This window comes from Nicotiana tomentosiformis, chromosome 3 (assembly GCF_000390325.3).
Source record: "Nicotiana tomentosiformis chromosome 3, ASM39032v3, whole genome shotgun sequence".
Lineage (NCBI taxonomy): Eukaryota > Viridiplantae > Streptophyta > Magnoliopsida > Solanales > Solanaceae > Nicotiana > Nicotiana tomentosiformis.
Window position 1 is genome coordinate 63350763 of NC_090814.1, and position 22367 is coordinate 63373129.

The window sequence follows — 22367 nt, forward strand, 5'->3', positions numbered from 1 at the left end:
GCGATATAAGGCGTCATCACGACCTATAGTGGATTTTGGGTCGTGACAGGTTGATATTAGAGCTCTGGGTTCACTTATGTCTCACGAGTCATGATCAAGTCTAGTAGAGTCTTGTGAATCAGTACAGAGATATCTGTACTTATCTTCGAGAGGCTAGAGGGCTGTTAGGAGCACTTCCCTTCTTGATTTCCTCATCGAGTGATTTGATTCCATTAGGGCTTGTGACTTTATTTCCTTTCTACTCAATCTTATGTGACGTGAAGCGTTTGTTGTCAATTGGACGCCGAATAGTGGTATTGATACTACAGACGTAGAGCGGGATGTTTTTCCCTGCGTGTTGCGCAGACTATTATCATCGCCTAGCGGAAGGATGTTCTTTTGATCCAACTCTGTATCTGTATTTTCTTTGATTTTGAGACTGTGCACGGATTGCTACAATTTCTATGCGTTGTTATCACACAATGTTGGTGTAATAGTAAGGTGCTTGTTTATGTGATTGAGGCAGTGAATGGATTGAAGAGAGGATTTCTCAGTGCATGATTAAGGGGTTCAACATTTAATTCCAGGGGAGGAAAGGCAATCGGACTATAGATGTCCATGTTTGATTGATAAAGTAACAAGACTTGATATTTTCGAGCGTGATGGAATTTTCATTATGATGCGGCGTCACCGTCCTTGTTTGAACGCATTATGGTTCGCCAGTGTTGCGGTCTTCTTGGATTTTGCCTTCTGAGCAGGGTGTTGTGAAATGGTGCCTGAGGGGCGGTTGTTAGAAATAGCGGCGTGCAGCGGTTCGGGATCGAATTGGTATTTCCAATGTTGATGGCTCGAGGAAGATGCTCTTCTAGGGGGTTTAGAGTTGGTAGCAATTCACTAGCTCAAGTGCTACGGATAGGGAGTTGTTATAAGGTAGTAGTTGGGCAGCGAAGTATGAGGAAGGACGTGGCAAGAAGTGTTTCACGGTGGTTGAAGTACTAGCAGGTCAATCAAATTTCAAGAAACTGAAGGTACACAAAGAGTTTGTAATAGATTAAGGTTGCATTCAGTCTCCATAATCAAACGATAAGTTCATATGCCTTCAATTGGAGCCTTCATACGATTTTCTATGAACAAGAAATCCTTATTTAGATTTGTAGTTTGGATCGTAAGGAATCCCTGCAACATAGTAGATATATGAGCAGTTGCACCAGAATCAATCCACCAGGTATTATTAGGAACTTCTACTAAATTTGATTCGAAACATACAAAAGTACTAATTGTACCTTTCTTTTCGAACCAAGCTTTACGTTTCAAGCAATGTTTCTGATAGTGTCCTTCCTTGTTACAAAAACGACACATATTTACCTTATGTTCCTTCTTATCATCTTGTGAAGCTTTAGCAAGTACTTTCTTCTTCTTGAACTTGTTGGCATTCACTCTAAGTCCTTTACCACCTCCTTGACCAATGAGGTTAATTGAATGACTTCCTTGTTTCTTAAGTCTTGACTCCTCCTGAGTAAACATACTGGACAATTCATTAACATTTCACTTATCCCTAATAGTGTTATAGTTAATTTGAAAAGGTCCATACTCAGGAGGCAACGAGTTCAGAATAAACTAACCAAGAAGGAGTCATCCACTTTCATCCCCAAGGTCTGAAGTCTTGCTACAATGTTAGACATCTCGATGATATGATTTTGCATACTACACGGCCCATCAAACTTTATGGTCGTGAATTCAGCCATTAATGTACAAGCGAGAGACTTATGTACGGAACGAAACCTTTGACCAAAACCAAACAAGAAAAAGTCAGTACCTGTAACTAGTAACAAGACTTCAACTGTCGGTTTTATAAACTCTTTGAGATCCTCAATTTGTAATTAAAAAGAAATAAAATAACAAAAAAGTTATAGAGAAAGGTCATTGAGACTATTATTTTGAGCGAGTCAGTGATAAGGATTTTTTTTTATATTATTTAATATCGAGGGAGGAAAAAGAGGAATACTATGCTACTGATGGAATTTGAACCTTTCACCTCAACCGTGCAAGGCAAAGAGCTCACCAAGTAAGCATACCCACAATACATCGTGATAGGAGGTTGGGGGAGAGAAATAAATGATTCTCTTTCACATTTTATTATAAGAGGAAAAAGAACAAATGGTCTACCAATCTCTTCCATTAGGAAAAAGAATCTAAAAACAATAAGCATCCTTCAGAAGGTTTTGTTCGATAGAGTAGATCAATATTAGTGCCCTCTCCCCTCCCAAACTATTCACTCATCGCGTATCACTTAAAAAGTCGTTGAATTTTCTATCCTTGTCACTTCAGTCATAACATTAATTAATAGATTCCAAATGCATAACAAGATGAATTCATTTCTAAAAGCTTCAGAAACAATTTTCGAAAACTGAACATACGCAGAAGCAGCGAGTCTCATAAGAGTGCCGCAAACAAATCGTAGATCGTCCATTAAGGAACTTGCAATGGTCCTCTGCAGGGGTGGATCCAACGTTAAGATATCGGGTCCATATGAACCCAGCACTTTCCGCATGAAACATAAATTTATATATAAAATTCATTAAAAATTGCAACAAATAGTAAATATGTGCTCATTAAAAGTATAATAAATTTTATGCGAAAAACTTTAAAGTTTTTATCCTAGATCCGCCCCTGTTCCTCTGACTTGAGTGAGTTTCTTGATACATGGGCATAGTACGTTGAAAACATCAACTTGGGAAGCTGAATTCCCAGAATAAGAAATGAATGAGTACTTTCTTGCTTAAAGAAACGGGAAACTAAGGACAGCTGACCTTTTCACCCCCTTGAAAATCAAACTACTCATTGTCCATAAAATTCCAGTCAAATGGAAACAAGTTTGAAACAGAAGTGCACTTCTTGGAGCAGGCTAAATTAGCACCTCAGACAAAACAGGGAAAGGGGGGATAAAAATATGTCAATTTACCGGAAGTAAGTCATGCCGTTATCAATTCACAACTGGTATTGAACAGAATATGAAATGTTTTTCTTTTCTTCAATTCTAGCAGATGTGAAGGACTTATTTATAAGGTGTTTCGGGGTCTCCATTGAAAGCACAGTAAAACTAATTAATCAAAAATGGAGAAAATAAAGTAAAGAATAAAATGCAAAATAAACCATTACTTAATAGCGCCATTGTTCTATCCATAGAAAATAGAAAATTATTACTAATATAGTAAAGTAGTAGTCACAAACTTGTTTCAGTATCTCCCACATCCATGTTTGATCAGTATTTCCCATATCCATCTTCAAGTTCCAAGCTCTCGAAATAGCGCCCACGCACTGACATAAACGAAGCAAACTCTTCTTCCTTTGGCACATGAAAATAGTCTATCTTTTTTGTAACCAGATCGTAAGTGTAGACTTGTTTGAGAGCACGAGTTTGTAAAACTACTACAAGAAGCTTATCATCATTCCAGATTCCCAAAGGGATTGCCTCTTTGGAGAAAGGTTCTATAATGAATTTCTTAGTCCAAGAGTATTGTTTAATGCCACTTTTATTCATCAGTACCCATACCTCAGTATCCCTAGAACCATCCTCAACGGAGACCATCATGGCAAGAGATCCCCTTAAAACTATAAGCCTTCTACGAACATATTCACGTTCAAATCCACGATCATCAGGAACGTCTACAAGTTTGAATTCGTCCTTAATCAAATCAAAGCAGATAATACATTCCACCGCTGAAGTAGCCAGCCAATACACACAACCATCCAGCGAAATCTGAGGTCCCCATGCAACAGTTAGGCTAAGAATGGTGAATGGTACAGTTTTCCATGAACCTGAACTCAGGGTATAAACCCAAGCCATTTTTGATGCTTCATCACTACTCCGTGGCTCAAAAGGGACTTTCAAAAGTTTATAGTCATTGCTTTGTTGAACATAACCGAGTTTTAGATACGTAAATCTGGAGCACTCAGAAGGTATATTGATGCACTTATACTTCTGAGTAGCAGGATTCCACAGGATGACTTCTGGTGACGTATAGATATCCTTCATCAAACATATGAGACCATTGTAGCAAAACTCAAAGTTTGCATAGTCCTTAGCCTCAATAGAAAAAAGTAAAGGCAATGGGTTAGTAAAATATATTGGATGAAGATGGAGCAAAGAGAAGTCAGGGAAGCAGCCATAATTATCTCTGTTGTAAACAATAAGGACAGAAGCGGGACGTGAAATTTGATGGGTGAGGTGCAGCTTAATGAAATGAGGGCTCTTGAGGAAATTGTACCATGATTTGCAGACAGACCTAAAGCGGAGCAGCGACTTCACATGAAGTCTTAAGAGTATCTGCACCATTGCATCTTTGGGCAAACTGCAGGCCATGAGTGAGTACTCTTCTTCATCGTAGTTGCTGTTTATTTGATCCGCCATGAAATTAAGGTGCTTCACGTCAAAGCTTCTAGAGATGAGGAGAAGCTGATCCACAGCTTCTAAGAAAGTCTAGCTCTCACAGATATTTCATCGAACAGTGGCATCTCAACATTTCATATACTAAATGAAGCATTAATCACATCATTGTCAGACTCAAACACTTAATCGAGCATAATCAACATGTAAAAACAGTATACAAACAGAAATAATGAGAAAAAAGGTTCCTTAAATTATGAGATCTACAGCAAAGCAAAAGAGTAACCTCTTATATTAGCACAATGTTCCTTATATTAAGAACCAAGACTGATAGTTTCTCTTTATCAAACGGCTGTTAGGTTTAATTATATCATATGACTAATCCAAATTATTCGCAGCAGTACCAATAAATAATATTTGGTAATCAACAAACAATTATACTGCATTAGCATTACCAGTAGGTCCTAAAAGATTCTCTGCTATTACAAGAACCATACACTCGACAGAGAATCACAATGCGGTTAAGATAAGTCTGAATTTCATTGAAATAGGAAAGGATTATGATAAAAGAATCAAGAAGTGGTCAAAAATCTTAATATGGTCCAGAAAAGCATATGAAAATTGGACAAAACATACCAAATTCTGATGCGGGAATATGGAGAAGAAGACCCTACCTGAACTTGGTGAGTTGACGAAATCAGAGGTGCCGATTAGATTGGCGAACTTTGATTCACATTCAGTTCTCTTTTGTATACGGTGATTTGTTCATCACACACTAAATAATGATTTTGATCGATGCAATTTGGCTGCATCTTTTTATGATGATTTCGCAGTCAGTTTTTTTTGGGGTAGGTTTAGGGATTTTGATCGAGAAAATGACAGAAGTGGTCCCTTCTATTTGGATAGGTCTAAAAAATGATCAATTGTAGCAAAAAGTGTACCTTAAAAATTATAGTACCTATTAGTCTATTACCTAACACAAGAACTAGATCAAAAATAGCAAAAACTGTACTTTCATATGTGAGTTCAATGTTAAATATTCTTTTTCCCAATTTAGGATAATCTAACCACCAGATAAATATTTGATGATAATCAAAAGTGCTTACTTTTGACAAACTTAAAAGATTAAAATTCTTAGGAGAATATTTAATGAACTATTTTAGACCTACCCTACTGTTTGACCATAATTATCATTTTCTCGATTTTGATCGTGATTTCAGTTGAATAAGTGAAGTTTCAATTTGATATTTGTTTTTTAACCCTTCACGTGAGATGCACATAAGTGGGACAGGTTAAATTTAAACAAAATATTTTTACCTCTACGATTCTACCTTTAGTTTTACGGTTTTGAATTAAAAGTGTTCACTTTTTGTATTGTATACATTGAAGATTTTTTGTTGTTGCGTAATATATACCGAGGGCTAAAATAACCTAATTTGTTATAAAACAATAAAAGAAGAAGAAGAAGAAGAGTATTACAGATAAAAGGAGAGAGAGAGAACTTTTATTGATTTGAAATCAATTACAATGGAATAGAACACCTCTATTTATAGGGAAAAAGTGATTTAGCCACCAAGTAACAAACTCTAAGATCTCTCTAAATATAGACATTCACCTTAAATATAATTCTATTTATAACATTCCCTATTAAATGTCAATTCAACAGATAATGTGCCTCGTTAAAACCTTAACTAAAATAAAATCCAGTAAAAAAAAATTCTAGTGAAGGAAAAAGAGTACGCATATCTAACAATACGTCTTTTGGTTGCCTCGTTAAAAACCTTGTAAGGAAAAAAGAGTACAACGCGTATTAACTCCCCCTGATGAGAGCATCAATTCACATCTTTGAGCCTTCGCATTCCAATCTTGTGCACTATCTTCAAAAGACCGTTGGTAAAAATTTGATAAACAAATCATCCATATTAACTTGAATGAATATGTTGCACCTTGACATCATCATTCCTGATAGATGTATTGTCTTCATATGATCTTGTTGGAATCGTCATTTCAATATCTTCACATAGGGGTAAAAACTCTTGTTATCATATTATCATGCTTATAGTTATAACAAGATACATTTATGCACAAATTGCATTGAGGAAGTGGTACTTCAAGATCAAGAATTATATATGCTTTAAGTAATTTAAATCCTTCAGGGATTGTCATAAGTTAAGTCATATAAGCCATATAAATAGACTTTAGATTTATATCAAGTTTTCATGTCATGCTAGACATATAAAATACATGAAAATAATTGCATACACGATTGACTTTATACTTTCAAGTGTTTGAACTATATGTCCAGAACTACATGTCTTTCATATGAAATCAATTCTACTTGAATTGTTTCTCCAGACTTAAGATCCTCATATATATTTAGCGCTATCATAGACGTCATCGACGATCATTTTATATCAGTTCCAACCTCCTTATTTTTTATAAAGACATAACATAGAGATCTCTTCATTTATATATTCAGGTACTTGTATCTCTCCTGAGATTTTATGAAGTGTTATGTCATGTGATCTTCTACATCACTTTCCCCCTTATTATGATCATTTTGATCATTTGCTCATCTTCTTTATCAAGAATTTTATTTAAAACCGATTTGTCTATACGCTTTAAATGTACTATAGACTTATTTTAATAGGAGCATTTGCAGTGAGAATATAGTTACTTTCTTTGGATCAGCAAATGCGTCTAGCATGCTTAGCAATATATTGCAGATGAATTATCTTCCTTTGAACTTCAAGTTCATATTATCTTATTCAAGGGGCTAGAAGTACAAATGATAATTCATTTCACGTAACTTTTTCTCATGGTTTATCATGTCTTCCCCTCATGTTAAAAAAACTAACTTGCTTCCTCAACTTTGAAAACCCACCTTTATGCGATATAGTGTTAGTCAAAATATACACCGCACATCAATAATAATAAGATGAAATTATTTGGTTCCTGACTCTGAACTACTTGTGAGGGGAGAATGTAATATATTTTCGTATATAACGTATATCAGACTTATATAGATAGCTTTGTTCTCATAAGTAATAGTTTAACTATTAAGTGGAGGCACTCAGTAAATTATTTTACTAAACCAACTGTGATGTAAACCAACTTATCAAGATAAACTATCTTGAATAGAAAATCTGGAAATTATGCTCTTAATTAAATTATTGAGCAAGTTACCTCGCAAATACCAGGTTGCGGGTTATAACAATCGCATATGTAACCATCTCATAGATACATCTTATGTGGTATATATGGCAGGTGAATGATTCCATATTCACCTTTGATATTTCTAGCATTCATGAGATTCAATCCCAATTTTAGTTGGTCTATTAATTAATGAGAACAAGCAACATAAGAGAACTACAAAGAACCTTCTAGTTCTTTAATATTTACCCATGTGAATTCTCTTTTATTTTTGCACATCATACTTAAATTAACATGGCTAAACCAATTATGCCAACTGGATAAATTATCAATATTGATAAACTTTAGGTTTACACCATGACGTGTGCAATTATCAATAAACTTCTACTTTATTGTTGCATACTTTTATTTGTGTAGTACAAACTGGAGAATAAAGCGGGTAACTTTTCACATACATATTATCCCGCTACAAGTTGTAGTAATAGAATATATTAAATCTTTCCTTTATTTATAGTCTCAATATAACCAACCACTTTCGTGAATACTTTAGAAACTAAATAAGTTTCTTTGAGACTTACTACGACACAATACCTTATTGATAATCAATTTTATTTCTCCAAAATAGTATAATTGGCTCTTCTAGAGCTCTCAATTAATTTTGTACTACCATATATTCATCAATATCCATATGGTGAATATCTCTCTCAAAGAGAAAGTTATACCATTATGGTCATGGTCAAAATTATATCCAAAATTTATTTCTTGCATCACTGTTGTCCTTTAATAATCACATTGCCAAAAAATTTTGGCGTACAATAGGTACGTGACCAGTGATCATTCATGCCATAATAGTGACATTATTTTCTTATTTCCTCTCAAACCTCCTTCTAGAGGTGAGTGTAGTATATTCACTTCCACTAGCACATTTTATTCTTTCAAGAATGAATATGCATTCATAAACACATGTTGTCACATTCACACCATGAACGGACCATAATTATCTATACGTACTTTACAAAATCTCATGTCAAATCGATGACAGATATTACTTTCACAAAATGAAGGATTATTTTGAGAATCCTTGTTATTTTTTTTTTGGTAAGAGGGGAAACCCGCAGCCGCTGCAACCTCTGCCACAGCCTCTACCCTTCGGGTGAGCACTCTGTGGTGAGCACTTTGTGCGCACTGGGTAAACCTCCCCCTGTGTAATAGCCTGCAAACCACATAGAGGATGTAAATCGCACTAGGCAAGCCCTGTGCGACAGGCTCAATCCAGAAGGCATTGAGGGGGGGATCGATCCCAGGTCATCTGTATGGATAACCACCCTCCAAACCAACTGGGCAACCCCGAATGGTAGAATTCTTGTTATTCTCATTACCATAATGATGACGATTATAATTTCGTATATTTTCACGTCCACATCCATTGATACCTTCACGGTAATAATTTTGTCTTCTTTCAGATTTGTTACTTATTGCTATCACATTCTCTTAAGGGAACAAGAATGAAGCGAATTCAATAGGACGAGTTTCGACTTCTTGTGCTCATAATCATACATGAATTTGATCATGGCAAGACATAGAAATTTTACCACTTCGGGTGGTTATGATTTCTTACAAACTCCAATAGAGTTATAATATTGTCTTTGCTTGTATTTAAAATCAAATTATAGAATGTCAAGAATTTAAAAGAGAAAAATAAGGTAAAATACTTATCTTAAATTCAGAATTTATTTCTAAAGGAATCATGGACAATTGACAATCATTATGCTCAATATTATGTACAAGTTGAGCACCATGTGCGTATCCCAAAGCCTTAATTTGTTGGAGTCTCGTGCTGATAACGTGTTATAAAATAATAAAAGAAGAAGAAGAGTATTACGGAAAAAAGTAGAGAGAAAATTCTTATTCATTGGGATCAATTACAATGGAATATAATACCTATATTTATAGAAAAAAATGACTTAGCCACCAAATAACAAACTCTAATATCTCTAAAATATAGACATTCTATTTATAACATAATTCCTTAAGTACGATGTCGATATTTTATCGAGGAAAACACTCAAAAGATTTGGATGCTGAAATGTAAAAAAGAAAGCCTCAATTAAAATATAACAATTGTACTCCTATTGAAAGAAGAGAGGGGTTGAACATGTTATGTTTAAACTTTTGGGGAAAACTGAAATATAAAACAATATCCAAAACTTCACAGCGCTCTCTTAAAATTCAAATTAGGTCTGTGTTGGATACCAATCTTTGCTCTTAAAGTGAAGTTTCCGTTTCCAATCACTGGTACTTGTATCAATGTCAATTACTACTTCAATGCAGTACAATGACCTCTTCTCTTCTCTGGTCTCTGACATTAAATCCTACAATGGCAAAGACCCTCTTTGCCCTTGGCTCCGGTAAGCAACCCTTGAACAAAACTCATACATTTCTTTTGTATCCATTCCTCTGAGTTTTCAATAATTTACTCTTTTATTTTTTTGATTTGAAGAGGAATAAAGAAAATGAAAGAGTCATTACCCCCGCAGCTGCTTAAGGAGAAACTGCCACGTTTTCTTCAGAAATGTGCACAGACTTTTGAGACCGATCGCCGTTATGCTAATGATATGCGTTATCTTCGTGTCTGGTTACGACTGGTAACCTTTTTTTTTTTTTTTTTTTGGTTTTAAAAGAATCTATTAAATCTGGGATTTACAAATGAAAAATTTATGTAGATGGAATATGTGGATGAGCCAAAAACGGTACTAAAAACCATGGAGTTGAATCGTATCGGGATGAAAAAATCTGCGTTTTACATAGCATATGCTCTTTATTATGAAAAGGTTAAAAAGTTTGAGGCGGCGGAGAAGATGTACCGTTTGGGCGTGCAGAAGTAAGTAACTAATAGCTAGTTCTGGTTTTAAATTTATTGAGTTATTATTACTTTTAAGAATACCTTAATTTAAATTACTTTTTGCGTCCAATGACATTTGCGAGATTATTAAGTTGTTTTTATTGGAATTCGGTGAAAGAACTGTTGAAAAATGCTGTTTATTGATCATTTTCACCATTCAGTTAAATCGACATTAGGTTGTTTAGCAATATATTTGCTGTTTCTAAATTGTTGTCAAATTTCAGTGAAAAGGATTCTTCATTGTTTTGCATTTGTTTAGGGTTATCTAAAGCCATATTACTCTAAAGGGAAATGTTAGCCCATTCAGAAAAGCTTTATTCGTTTTATCATACTTAGTGAAGGTCAATTATCCTTTCAAAGTGTATTGCATAATCTAATCCTAGGATGCACACCAAATGTAATCCTCAGCCAAATTGAGTATCCTACTTATACAAACTTTCTTCTTGAGCTATGAATATTTGATACTCTAGAAGGTCTGATAGCAGTTTTGTTTCCTATGGCCAATTTCGGGATGTGATCAAGCAGTACTAGTGTAGGTGTGTGTCTTTGCACCATTAGTTTTGCTAATTTAAGTTGATTTACTTTACTTGCTTCTTTGGAAATAATCTGAATTATCTTGTGCGTAATTGCTGCACTGTATACTTTGTTAGATGTATTTTTAAAATCAAAAGCAGCATTGTTCTATAGATCCTTTTAGAAGCGAAGTGGCCTAATGTTTTTTCTCACTCTTTTTCCTTCATGACTTAGGGATGTATGAGTTTCCTTTCTATCAATCCTTTTTTAATTTCAGGGCCCTGTTATCAGATACCTAACAATTTATCTATCCTGTTAAATAATGGAATCTTTTTTCTATCGTTATCTGATTGCAACAGCTTAACTAGGTGATAGCCCCTTTCCCTTCGCTCAATTATTTAAACAGTCTGACCTCGTTTATGTTGGTGATGTCTTTTTCCACTAAACAGATGAAGAACAATTCTGGAAACAAGTAGTTTCACATGTTGCTTAACTGATTTCTGTCTCATTCTTCACTGAACAGCCTTGCAGAGCCACTTGATGAGTTACATAAATCATATGAGGAGTTTCTTCATCGCATGGAACATCGTAAGAATAAGAGGATACAGGTTGGTTACATTGGTCATATTTGTCAATCAAACCTCTTCTTTTTGTTAATAGGAACCATTAACTGACAATGGAAAGATATTCTGCAGCGCCAAGAAGGAAAAAATAAAATATGTCCTCTTGGTGCTAAAAACATCACTTCGAAGAACAATGAGATTGAGGAAAATGATGAGAATTTAAGTGGAACAGAAAACAATCCTATCAGCATCAGGGATCAGTTACCCACCACACGATCCAAGCATTTAAATATGAAAAACAAGGTTGCCATTTCACAGGGCTCCAGGAGAGAGTTTACCAGTGAAGATACAGTAGTTGTTAAATTTGTTGGTAATGCCATTGTTGGGAAGTCTGCTGTGGAAGATGCACGACATCATGGTCTGGTGGAACCTACCATTAATACGAAGGAGGCCATATATGCAATTAATAACATGTTTCGAGAGCCATTAGAGCCTTCTCTGGCTGGCAAACATTCACGTCGAAACCAGCCAAAAGTTGATCAGAGATTAAACAATGGTTTTGAAGTATTTATTGATGAAAACACAGATGGTGTTGTTGGATCATCTCACCAAACCTTGGCAAATGGTTCATCGGTGCCACAAGCCACTACAGTTAAAAATCAAAAGCCCATGCAGGAGCCATTTCAGATATTCATTGATGATGACAACACCGTTGATGTGATTGAGGGAATTCATGAGAAGGATAAGTCAGATATGGATAACTCTGACAATTTGACTGGATGTACTATTGAAGAGAGGATTGAGAACGGTTTTGTGTTTCCGCGTCCTTCTGATGTTACTTCAGAATGTTCTGGAGATCCAAATTTTGAAAGGCCACCTCAAACAAGACTCCGTAGGGAGGACACAGTTGTATACAAATTTGTAGGTTCCACCATTTCAGAAGAATCACAGGTCGAAAATGTTTGCCATCATGGCCTCGTAGAACCAACAATTAACTTGAAGGAGGCTATGGATGATATTAATAGCATGTTCGGAAAGCCAATCGAGTTTACAAGGAAAAGCAGGCCAAAGAAACGGGAACAAGCACCTAAGATGGAGAGAGATGACAGTGGGTTCATGATACTTCCAGATGATGAGATACACCATCAACCAAAGAGTTCCCTGCCAACTTCCACGGCAGAAAGGGGAAGTGACTTGTTCGAGCAAACTGTGTGCACAAAGGAGGCAATGGATGACATAAATAAAATGTTTGCAATGCCATTGGATTTCTAAGATGCTGGTAAAGTCTTCTATTTTTTATTTTTTTTAAAACTGGTAATGTTTTCTTTATTTTCTTTTAAATATCCATGAGTTTTGAGTTTATTGACTGGTTTTGTTCTCTATTCTATCCTGCCTAAATTTTGTGATGTGTCAGATGGATCTTGTCACCCCTTGAAAAAAAGAGATGGATCTGACATCTTATTTGGTCAGACAAAAGCCATTGATCTTAGTCGAAAGTTGAGATTCCACAGCACACACCTATAGATAGATAGATAGATAGATAGATAGATAGATAGATAGATAGAGAGAGAGAGAGAGAGAGAGAGAGAGAGAGAGAGAGAGAGAGAGAGAGAGGGAGGGAGGGAGAGAGAGAGAGATTGTAACTGGAATAATCAATTATGAAATGCAACGGGAACAAAAAGTTGCTGCGATGTGAAGAATGTTGCACTCAAGACTCTATTTCTAGAAAATAGAAATAAATTGTACTCAAGACTCTTGTGAAAACATAGAACCAGGAAAAAATCAAAATAATACATGGTGAAAATCAATTAATACTCTGGTTTAGGAGGGCAGTAAGCTGGTCGGAAAGCAAAGGGGCCTGCAGCATAAATCACAGCCTCATAATTACTCCGCCTCAATGTTTTGTCTAAAAATCGGAGTGGAGCGCCGGTGAGTCCATAGTTGACATTAGTGAAGACATTGCAGTTTTCAAGAGGAGAGGAGACAAGTTTCACACGGCATGAATGGAGAGGATGGTCAAGATAAGAATGCCCCATTTTGAAGCCATCCAGCTCTGCAAATAAGTAGCCATTTTTATCCGTTTGAAATGCCTTATAGTAGCTTACTCTTTTCATGTAATTTTTGCAGATAACACTAACTTTAGCTGCTGCGATGGGCTTAGCACCTGAGAGAGACCATGATCCATAGTTATCACAGCTCTGGCAGTAAACCATGCCTTCAACCACCACTTGCGCAGTCTTCTCTACAGGCTTAGCTGGGGCTTTTTTATAAGCGGTTGTCAGTGGAATGGCTAATGCAAAGAGCAAAGAGACGATCAGGATAAGTTGGCTGCTTGCCATCTTCTTGAAATGACGTCGTGTAGCGCTTATGTCAGTTTTGGAATGTAATTCTTGCTTGATGTTAAAGTACATTTGAGTTGATTCCTATATATAGTTTTAGGCATGGCTTTGTCTGTATGCTCTGAATGTTGTTAAGGACGTGAATGCTACTATATCACATTTGTTTAAGTTCAATGTTCATCCTCAATATTTTCCAGACGTGATGACCATGTTCAGAAGTTTATAGTTTGTATAATATTATATGAGCTTCAATATGTTCATCCCCACGTAGAGTCATCTACGTGCAAACCACTTACCCCTCCTATAATATGGTAGGGTTAGGTGAGCCAACCTACTTGAAAATTTAATAAGTATCATACTAGTAAAAGGGAATAATGCTATATTCGTATTCCATAAAGATAAATCATTTTAATGTACTCTGACTATCCCATATTGAATATTAATCTCAAAATACATGATTAGTATTAGAAAAGTTAAATAATAACAATGCTAAATATTCAATTGGTCAACATGTGGATACTTATGTTGACCTTTGCTCTTTCGAAAAATAAATAGACTAGAGTTTGTGTTGAAAAGTAAAGTTAAATATGGTGACATGTTATTTTTGCTCTTGGTCCTTAATTCCAAAAATAATTGTCACCTTTTGCTTTTGTTAAAGTAGAATGTACTAATTTTGACAAAAACTCTTCAAAAGGTAAGGGTAGAACTCACCCTTGAAACCGAAAATTCTTTATAATTTTGGAACAAAACGAGTATATAGAACTACTTGCGTCCTAAACAAAATCTTTTCTTTTTCTTTATCCTAAAACGGGTACGTTTTTTAACAGGACATTTTGAACATAAGAAGAAAGTCGTGGAACTGAAATTTTATTTTCTTGAGATAACTTTTCTTCATCTTATTTTTCAAACACAGGATTGGTGAAATAGTCTTGTAACATGGGCATCCAATTCAATTGTGGTGTACCCCGCGTAAGAAAAGTAAACAAAATATGTAAAGCAGAGTATTAAAAACAGTATATATATATATATATATATATATATATATATATATATAACGGTAGTATCCAGGCTAGCTTGCACGTACCTCCACTTACTGTATTATCATGATTCATGACAAGTTACCAATTTGTTAAGTAATCTTCTCTAGGGATGGGCGTTCGGGCAGTTCGGATTGAATATGAAATTGCGGTTTGGATTTTTGGTTTTCAGATTGAAGAAATTATAATCCAAATCCAATACAAATAATTTCGGATTGGATCAGATTATTTAAGTTCTGTTTCGGATTAATCAGATTGGATTTTTCGGATTTTCGGTTCTGACTTTTAAGCCTATATGTTGAGCTTATAGAAAACACTCAGACATAAAAATAATCATTTAAACGAAGTAGAAAGATGGTAATCAAAAGATGCTTTAGTTTTTGATATCTTCTCGACTCTCTATAATGCCTCTTCAAGAAAAAAGGTCTCGAATATGCAATAGATCACACTGATTCAAATTATACTATTATAAATTAAAAGATTAACTAGGAAAGGTGACCTCAAAATTCAATCTTTAGTCAACTTCGGCCTTGACTCTTTAGTGTTTACAAACACACGTATGGTGTGGCTGTGCGAGTGAAACATGAAAGAAAAGAAAACCCTATATTATATTTGATTTAATAGAGAATCCCATATTGGAGTTAGTAATTTGTATTGAATATACATGCTAATGTTTAATGGGCATGACACTATTGGAGATTTGAACTTATTAGTATTAGGTATGTATATGGGTAATGCCGTAATGAGCTAATGTCTCACTGGTAAGGCTAAATATAAGGTACAAATATTTTGAATTTTCGGATATTCGAAATTTCGAAGTCCAAATCCAAAATCCAAAATTTTTAAAAATAAAATCCGAACTCCAATCCAAAATCCAAAAAGTTCGGATTTCGAGTTTGCCCAAACTAGGCTCACCCGTGATCTTCTCCCGTGCCAATTCTTTCTCTTTTTCAAGGACAAGTTCAATTGGTTTAACACCTGCATAATTGACTCGAGGTGATTTTGTTACCGTAACTATTCGAAATTGACTGTTATTTCAATGGCATAAAGTTGGATATGGATTTCTGTTTACTAGAACTAAAAAGCTTCCAAGTGATTCTACTATTCATGTATATGTGTGTTGTTTTTCTCATTTTGTTGTTTAAAAAATATACAAAATAAGACTTGAAAAAGAATTGAGAAAACAAAGAAGTGAAACATACAACATTCAGTTCAAATTGGCTAGCGTGATGCCCTTACTTATTATTGTGAGGGATTTCATATAGGTTCTTCTGTTTGTTCATTTCGTCAAAGCTGCTATTTGGTCTGTTGATAAGAAATAGAATTGCTCCCAAGCCTTCAAGAAAGCAAATCTTGACGCGTAAAAATTAATTTTCCTTTTTGTACACAAACAAACACTTCTCCATCTGCTTTTCTGATCCACCCAAAAGAAGAAGAAAAAGAAAAAGAATGGAAAAAGGTTTTCCAACTTTGTATTTACAGCTTCTATATTGATTAACCATCTAAAGGCAATTTTATGGTGGCTATGCATATTAACAAGCCTCTGTTGATATAATCTCAAGCTCAGCCCACCATAGAGGAGAGAGTCTTGGGATTGCCCCATCTGGTCCTATACCTGTTATCTCTCTCAATCTGCCCGAAACCTCTCTCATCGTCGGTCGTTGTCTTGGCTCAGGATGTACACACATTTTAATCACATCAGCTATCCTCTCTAGCTGTTCCTCTTGGAAAGAATTTAAAGTTGGATCCACCATTTCCCTCAGGGTTTGTCCTTCTCTTAGATAGTCTGCTGCCCAGTCGTCAAGAGAGCCGCTGTTTGCCGAGTAAGGCAGCCTACCGGTCATCATCTCAAATAAAATGACACCAAAGCTGTAAACATTACTTTCTGGACTCAACCCCGTTTCAGCTGCAGCTGTCTCGTTCCAGAACCCAAAATCCGATATTTTGGCTGCATAGTCCTCTGTGAGGTACACGGTGGAGGAGGTCAAGTTTTTATGGGGTAACGATGGCGATAAATTGTGCATGTGCTCAAGGCAGTATGTCATGCCCATTGCTATCCTCATTCGCATTCCCCAGTCCAAGTGTTCAGCTTCCCTTACTGCAAAAAAACTCCAGAATTAGAAATCTTGTTGATAGTAATGGCGTACATAAGACAGGGAAAACCAGTTTAAATGTAGTCATTGTAGAGGCAGAAAAATATTCACAAATACGTTCAAGAGCGTAGGAGCTCTAATTACACAGAAACCAAATAAATTAATGTTTTTTCATGCTAATTCACCAAAGACTTTGATCAGTTCTTTCCTTTCACTCCACACTCCCGTTTTAATTGTCAGTCTGTCGCAATTGTTAAAAAAAGGTATAAGCAGTAGATATTTCAGTTACATCTAAGAGTGGATATTCGTCACATTGGCACAAGAAACATCTAGCGCAAACATGAGATATTTCAATCACATCAAACGATTGCTGTTTATCATATGGAAAGCTAGACTTGCATTGTAAAGAGAGTAGATAAAGTGAATACCAAAGATGACTTGTACATGTGTGAACATTCTGCTAGGAATCAATGATTTTTCGAGTTAATAAGCAAGAGCATTTGAAGTACAATAGTCGAACATCTTATGAGGCTAATGCGAAAATGGTTTCTTCTCCAATTACAGATAAGAATTCTCGACATGAGACCAAAGACATCCACAGACACAATATGCTAGGTGTGAAAAGAAAATTTACCCACCCGGTATTTACACCACCCAATGAATACATAAGTGTGTTTTCACATACACTGTTATCACTTAAGCAAAGTTTTTTACTCCGTAACACACATTGTAACATCAATTTATAACTTAGCAATGGTAAATTAAATGGTTTGTGTAAACACCGGGTGCGAGTAAGTTTTTATCCACTATATAAATGTATTGCCTAAACATTTCAATCAAGAGATGAGAAGAATTGGGTAACAGTATTGAGTAGATCACAAAAGCTACACCATGAGAATAAGAAACTTACTATGCAGATATTCAAAGAGTGTCCCATTAGGAGCATACTCAAAAACCATCATTCTGGTAAATGGCTCCTCTTCTTCACAATAACCGAGAAGGCTGACAAAGTTCTTGTGATTGACTTTGGACATTGTATCAATCTGGTAAAAGCAGGGAGAAAAACATTTAGAAACTCAATAAATTGAAAGAAATGAGATGTAAAAATCCAACTGGAAGACCTAAAACACCTTTTTCCTGAATTGGGCTTCCATATCTTTTGACCAATCCTTAGCAGATTCCACTGTACGAGAGATCACAGCTATCTCAACTCCACTAGATAATGTGCCTTTATATAGTGTGCAAACAGATGAGGAACCGATTACGTTGCTGAAATCTTCACAGGCTGCTTCAAGCTCTGATCTCTTCAGCTTTGGCACACCTGTTTACATAATAAGAATGATAAAACTCAGCTATCTATCTTTAGAGTATTTCTCATATTGATGAACAAAAGTTTTGAGATATCAAAGAGAAAAAAAGGGAAAAGGTCAAAGATTATTATCAATTAAAAAAGAATCTTATAGCAAGTTCATATGTCCATATAGATATGGATCTGATTCTTACGAGAACCATTTTGGTTCTACAATAGATATACTATTCATTGATGGATAGATAGAAAATTACCAGTAACAAATGCTCTCTGTAACTGACCACTCAAACCAGTGGCCCAAGGTTTTACAACAGCTATTTTGTTGCTTCGAAAGAAGATTGCGCCAGTTATCAATACGAACAGTAGAATGGGACCTCCTATAGCTGCAGACAATATTAAAACTCGACGATGACTTCGTCTGGAATTTTCAAGTCCACTTGGGTTCTTTGCAGGACTGGGGAGTGAAGATGGAGAAGAAGAAGAAGAGGATGTTGGTGAAGGAGCCAGGTGAGGTTTTGCAGTAATTGACGGTGTAGGAGACGGGGAAAGAGAAGGACTCGGAGCTGGAGATGGGGAGGATGAAGGCGCATTGTTCTTAACCCCAACTTTAGGAGGAGCTGGCTGAAATTGCTTCCGGAAGTTATTCAGGAGAGAAAAAGACGACACTTGTAGTAATTTTCTTCCAGCTACATCTCCAAATGCTGTTGTACTCCTGCACATAATTTAAATTTCATTATAACTACATATGTTGCTACCAAAGAAGTATATACCTATAAAGAAGTTAGAGCAAGGCCCGATTGAAAATGAGGTGAATTATCCCAAGAAAAAAAAAAGAAAAATTTACCAGTTTATCTCTTCAGAAATATCGGTAAAAATATAGAACATTGTTTATGAAAACATGAATTGAAATGTTCTTAACAATTAGCTATCAGGGTATTAAGGGGAAATTAGAGATGTTCAATGTGAAGGCCAACCAAAAGAAAACTCAAGACAATTAGAAGACAAGGAAAATCGATAGGACTTGTAAACTTCTTTGCAAAGATTTCAGGGGGGTCAAAAGAACAAGCAATGAATTGCTACACATGTAGACTTATTTCACGAATATGCATTCCAATAATGGAATCTCCTAATCATTCAAGTCATTTTACTATTACTATGTTAAATACTTAAGTTTCTAGGATTACTCTAAAAAAATATACATTTTCAATTGATTGAAAGATGCATACCTTAATATCAATCTTCCATTGGTACGTGACATAGGTTGGGCTCTGGAAAAGTGATTGTTATTTGCTTGAACATCTGGGACCATTTGAAGACTATCGGTTCCAGGAAATACGTTGATAAACAGCTCATTGTTGTCTAATAAACTGCATTACGTGTAACTCTGTGAGTAAGGGAACAAGGAGGTGAATTAAAAAAAATGACACCACGTCTGTTTGAACTCACAGGATTTCTAGAGAGGGATTATTGCAAAGGTCAGAAGGCAGCGGCTGACTAAAGTTATTATATCCAAGGTCCAGAATCTCCAATTTTTTTAGCTTTGCAATCTCGTCGGGTATGACCCCAGAAAAGGAGTTGTTACGTAAAATTCTGCAAAGAAGTCTCCAGTGAGTTGTCAATTATCTTGTTAAGCAAAAAAGACTTAAATTTAGGATTCATAATGACAGCAACTAGACCAACGAAAATATCATCTGGCTAAATATGCACATACATAATGCTCAAGTGAACCAAGCTCGCGAGATCAGGAGCTAGAGTACCACAGAGATGGAGATCTTTCAAGTCCCTGTGAGTAGTTTAAAAAACACAGATTAGTTAAACCCGAAGGAACATCAATATCATGGCTATTTTTACAGTAGCCTATTCAAGTTAGACACGTATACTACTTATTCTGTCTTGAAAATTATATACAACATGATAATAAATGGAGACTTTGTGCATGAAATCCAATGCATTCATGAAAATGGACGTAGTTAAATGTGTTTCTAGTGTTAGCTAGGGATGAATATATTCTAACTATGATATAATTGCACCTTTTATAGAATTTGAGTGCTATGTTAATTCCTAGAAATATAGAATCAAGAACACTATTGAATTTAGACTTTATATACATCCATTGTCGAGCCTAAGTAATTATCTTGATCATTGTAAAGCATAAGATTGTGCTTAGCCTCTCAAGCTATTGAGTAACAAAAATCAAATTGAATGGTACTTAGCTACTCTATATACAAAAATCTTATAAAAATGCTTTGATAAAAATTGGTGCCAAAATTCTTATAAGAGGATTTATGCAGAAACAAATACCAATAGAAAGGCATCATACAATTTTAGGTTAAAACAAAGGAATCCCACAATTGCAGCCAATTTAAGTAACTTACAGAGCCACAACATTTCCATTAAAGCACCCAACTCCAAACCAAGAACACGGATTTTCCATTTCATTGTCTTTCCAATTCGACAAAGCCCCAAATGGGTCATTCTCCACTCTCTCCCTAAATCTCAGCAGTGCCAAACCTGAAAGAACAAGTTATAACATTCATTTAATACGAAGCCCAAAAGAAGTAAAGACTCAATCTTGAAGCTAAATCACAACTTTTTAACTGCCACTCTCCAATAAAATAAATCTAAAAATAGTAAATAATCAAAGAAAAGCTCATACCTTCATCGTTGAGGGACCAACAGAAACTCAATTTCTGATTCACAAAACACAAGAAGAGAGCAAAAACCAACAAACCATGCTTACTGAATTTCCAGTACCCATTCATTTCACAAACCCAAAATTTCTTCTTTTACCAAAACTACTGAGATCAACCCTTAAAGCACAAAAACAGTCAAATTCACAAGCCAAGTTGACTCCGTAAAAGCCACCAACTTTAAACTTAAACTCATCAAAAACCAAAAACCCAGAAATTTAATAAACACAGTAAATAAAATCCGTTGGACGGAGAGAGAAAATAGACAAAGAGATAAGGAATGAATGAATAGATTAAGACAAGAAAACGAGTTTGTTTGACAAACGCGTACAAAACAAACATACAACCAAAAACTGGAAACTCTTTATTGACTTAAAAAACAAGCGAAATTCCACTGTGTTAACCCCACAAGTAGTAAAATGGAATTGTCTTGCTCATGAATAGAAAGAGAAAGAGTTGGGTTTACTGTGTAAAACGTGGGGTTTACGCTCGAGTTTCGAAAAGGGTGTTTTCAGGTGACAACAAAAATGCAGACTTTTCAATACTAGTAGCCTACTTCTTCTTCTACTCTAAACTTTCAGAAAGTCGACTGTTTTGGTTTTCAGGGAAGAAAGATTCACAAAAAATGTGTGACGTAGAAAATGGTTGAGAAATGGAATGATTCATAAAACTGTGACTGAGTAAAAGCCATGGATTCGAGGACAAGTCATCAATAGGAACAAGGAGCTTACTTGGAAAATTCCGGTGGGCCCCATTTCTATTAGTACCATTTGGTAGCCTAGCGTACGTTCCTGACTTTTCTTTTTCTTTTTTTATTTTTTATTTTGGGGTGTGTTTGGAGGGGGGGGGGGGGTGAGGGATGCACAACCTAATGGTTTTATCTGGGAAATGTGACATTAATATATTTTATAATTTTATTTGTTGGGTTCTGATTTAACATGTTAGGAGAATGAGTAAGCAGCAGATAAAGATTTGGACATCTGAATTCTACTAAATAAATGTTCTTCTTTTTAATCCCAAATTTTGCTATATGTGGATAAGCAGTTGAGGAAATGTATAAGGTAAGTAAAAGCTCACTTTCATTAGTTAAGTTAGTTGATACAAACAATCGAGGAAGGTCTGTAAATCTAATTAAACAAGTAGATCTGAAAGTTGCCTATGGAGTTTACTAAGGCCCCCACCCCCAACCTAAGAAAAGACCTATTCAACTGATAATATCCGCAAGTATATGTGTCAATGGATCTTTAAAAGTCGATTAAATCGACCGAGCCGTACCAAATCGATTATAAGATTTATTTTAATAAAATTGTAGGTTTATATAAATTTATAACCGTACCGATAATTAGAGTAAGCTTTTAATTTTACAAAAATAAACCGAAAAAAATCTAACCGTACTAAATAA

At 35.4% G+C, this 22367-nt stretch overlaps 4 protein-coding genes across 5 annotated transcripts; 1 reads left to right on the forward strand and 3 right to left on the reverse strand.

The window, feature by feature from the left end:
• Positions 1 to 2959: 2959 nt before the first annotated feature.
• LOC104121685 (putative F-box protein At5g41500) lies at positions 2960 to 5334 on the reverse strand. 2 transcript variants are annotated; one of them, XM_070197030.1, is made up of 2 exons: positions 5041 to 5334; positions 2960 to 4370 (listed from the first exon to the last, which is right to left on the reverse strand). In XM_070197030.1, exon 2 carries the CDS (start codon positions 4340 to 4342, stop codon positions 3242 to 3244), a length of 1101 nt encoding a protein of 366 aa, XP_070053131.1. In that variant the 5' UTR covers positions 4343 to 4370; positions 5041 to 5334; the 3' UTR covers positions 2960 to 3241. The 2 variants fall into 2 exon arrangements, with proteins under 2 accessions (XP_070053131.1, XP_009632030.1); XM_009633735.4 differs by having other exon boundaries at positions 2960 to 4510.
• A 4375-nt stretch (positions 5335 to 9709) lies between these two features.
• On the forward strand, positions 9710 to 14004 carry LOC104121687 (uncharacterized). The gene is made up of 6 exons (XM_009633737.4): positions 9710 to 9927; positions 10020 to 10164; positions 10243 to 10400; positions 11458 to 11542; positions 11630 to 12776; positions 13625 to 14004. Exons 1-5 carry the CDS (start codon positions 9827 to 9829, stop codon positions 12767 to 12769), a joined length of 1629 nt encoding a protein of 542 aa, XP_009632032.1. The 5' UTR covers positions 9710 to 9826; the 3' UTR covers positions 12770 to 12776; positions 13625 to 14004.
• Positions 13129 to 13836, reverse strand: LOC104121686 (non-classical arabinogalactan protein 30). Its single transcript, XM_009633736.4, has one exon. It carries the CDS (start codon positions 13834 to 13836, stop codon positions 13306 to 13308), a length of 531 nt encoding a protein of 176 aa, XP_009632031.2. The 3' UTR covers positions 13129 to 13305.
• A 2206-nt stretch (positions 14005 to 16210) lies between the features above and the next one.
• Positions 16211 to 21653, reverse strand: LOC104121688 (inactive receptor-like serine/threonine-protein kinase At2g40270). The gene is made up of 9 exons (XM_009633738.4): positions 20932 to 21653; positions 20651 to 20786; positions 19987 to 20058; positions 19722 to 19865; positions 19502 to 19642; positions 18530 to 18987; positions 18097 to 18287; positions 17877 to 18009; positions 16211 to 16971 (listed from the first exon to the last, which is right to left on the reverse strand). The coding sequence occupies exons 1-9, from the start codon at positions 21035 to 21037 to the stop codon at positions 16406 to 16408; spliced, it is 1947 nt and encodes a 648-aa protein (XP_009632033.1). The 5' UTR covers positions 21038 to 21653; the 3' UTR covers positions 16211 to 16405.
• Positions 21654 to 22367: the final 714 nt, after the last annotated feature.

Excerpts from the sequence above, each read along its gene's own strand:
- LOC104121685 (XM_009633735.4), bottom strand. The coding sequence starts at position 4,390 with ATGGCGGATCAAATAAACAGCAACTACGATGAAGAAGAGTACTCACTC.
- LOC104121687 (XM_009633737.4), top strand. The coding sequence starts at position 9,827 with ATGTCAATTACTACTTCAATGCAGTACAATGACCTCTTCTCTTCTCTG. Across the intron at positions 10,165-10,242 it reads TTCGTGTCTGGTTACGACTG|ATGGAATATGTGGATGAGCC; the intron begins GTAACCTTTTTT and ends AAATTTATGTAG. Across the intron at positions 10,401-11,457 it reads TACCGTTTGGGCGTGCAGAA|CCTTGCAGAGCCACTTGATG; the intron begins GTAAGTAACTAA and ends TTCACTGAACAG.
- LOC104121686 (XM_009633736.4), bottom strand. The coding sequence starts at position 13,836 with ATGGCAAGCAGCCAACTTATCCTGATCGTCTCTTTGCTCTTTGCATTA.
- LOC104121688 (XM_009633738.4), bottom strand. The coding sequence starts at position 21,037 with ATGAATGGGTACTGGAAATTCAGTAAGCATGGTTTGTTGGTTTTTGCT. Across the intron at positions 19,866-19,986 it reads TTGGTTCACTTGAGCATTAT|AATTTTACGTAACAACTCCT; the intron begins GTATGTGCATAT and ends ACTTCTTTGCAG. Across the intron at positions 18,988-19,501 it reads AATGGAAGATTGATATTAAG|GAGTACAACAGCATTTGGAG; the intron begins GTATGCATCTTT and ends AATTATGTGCAG.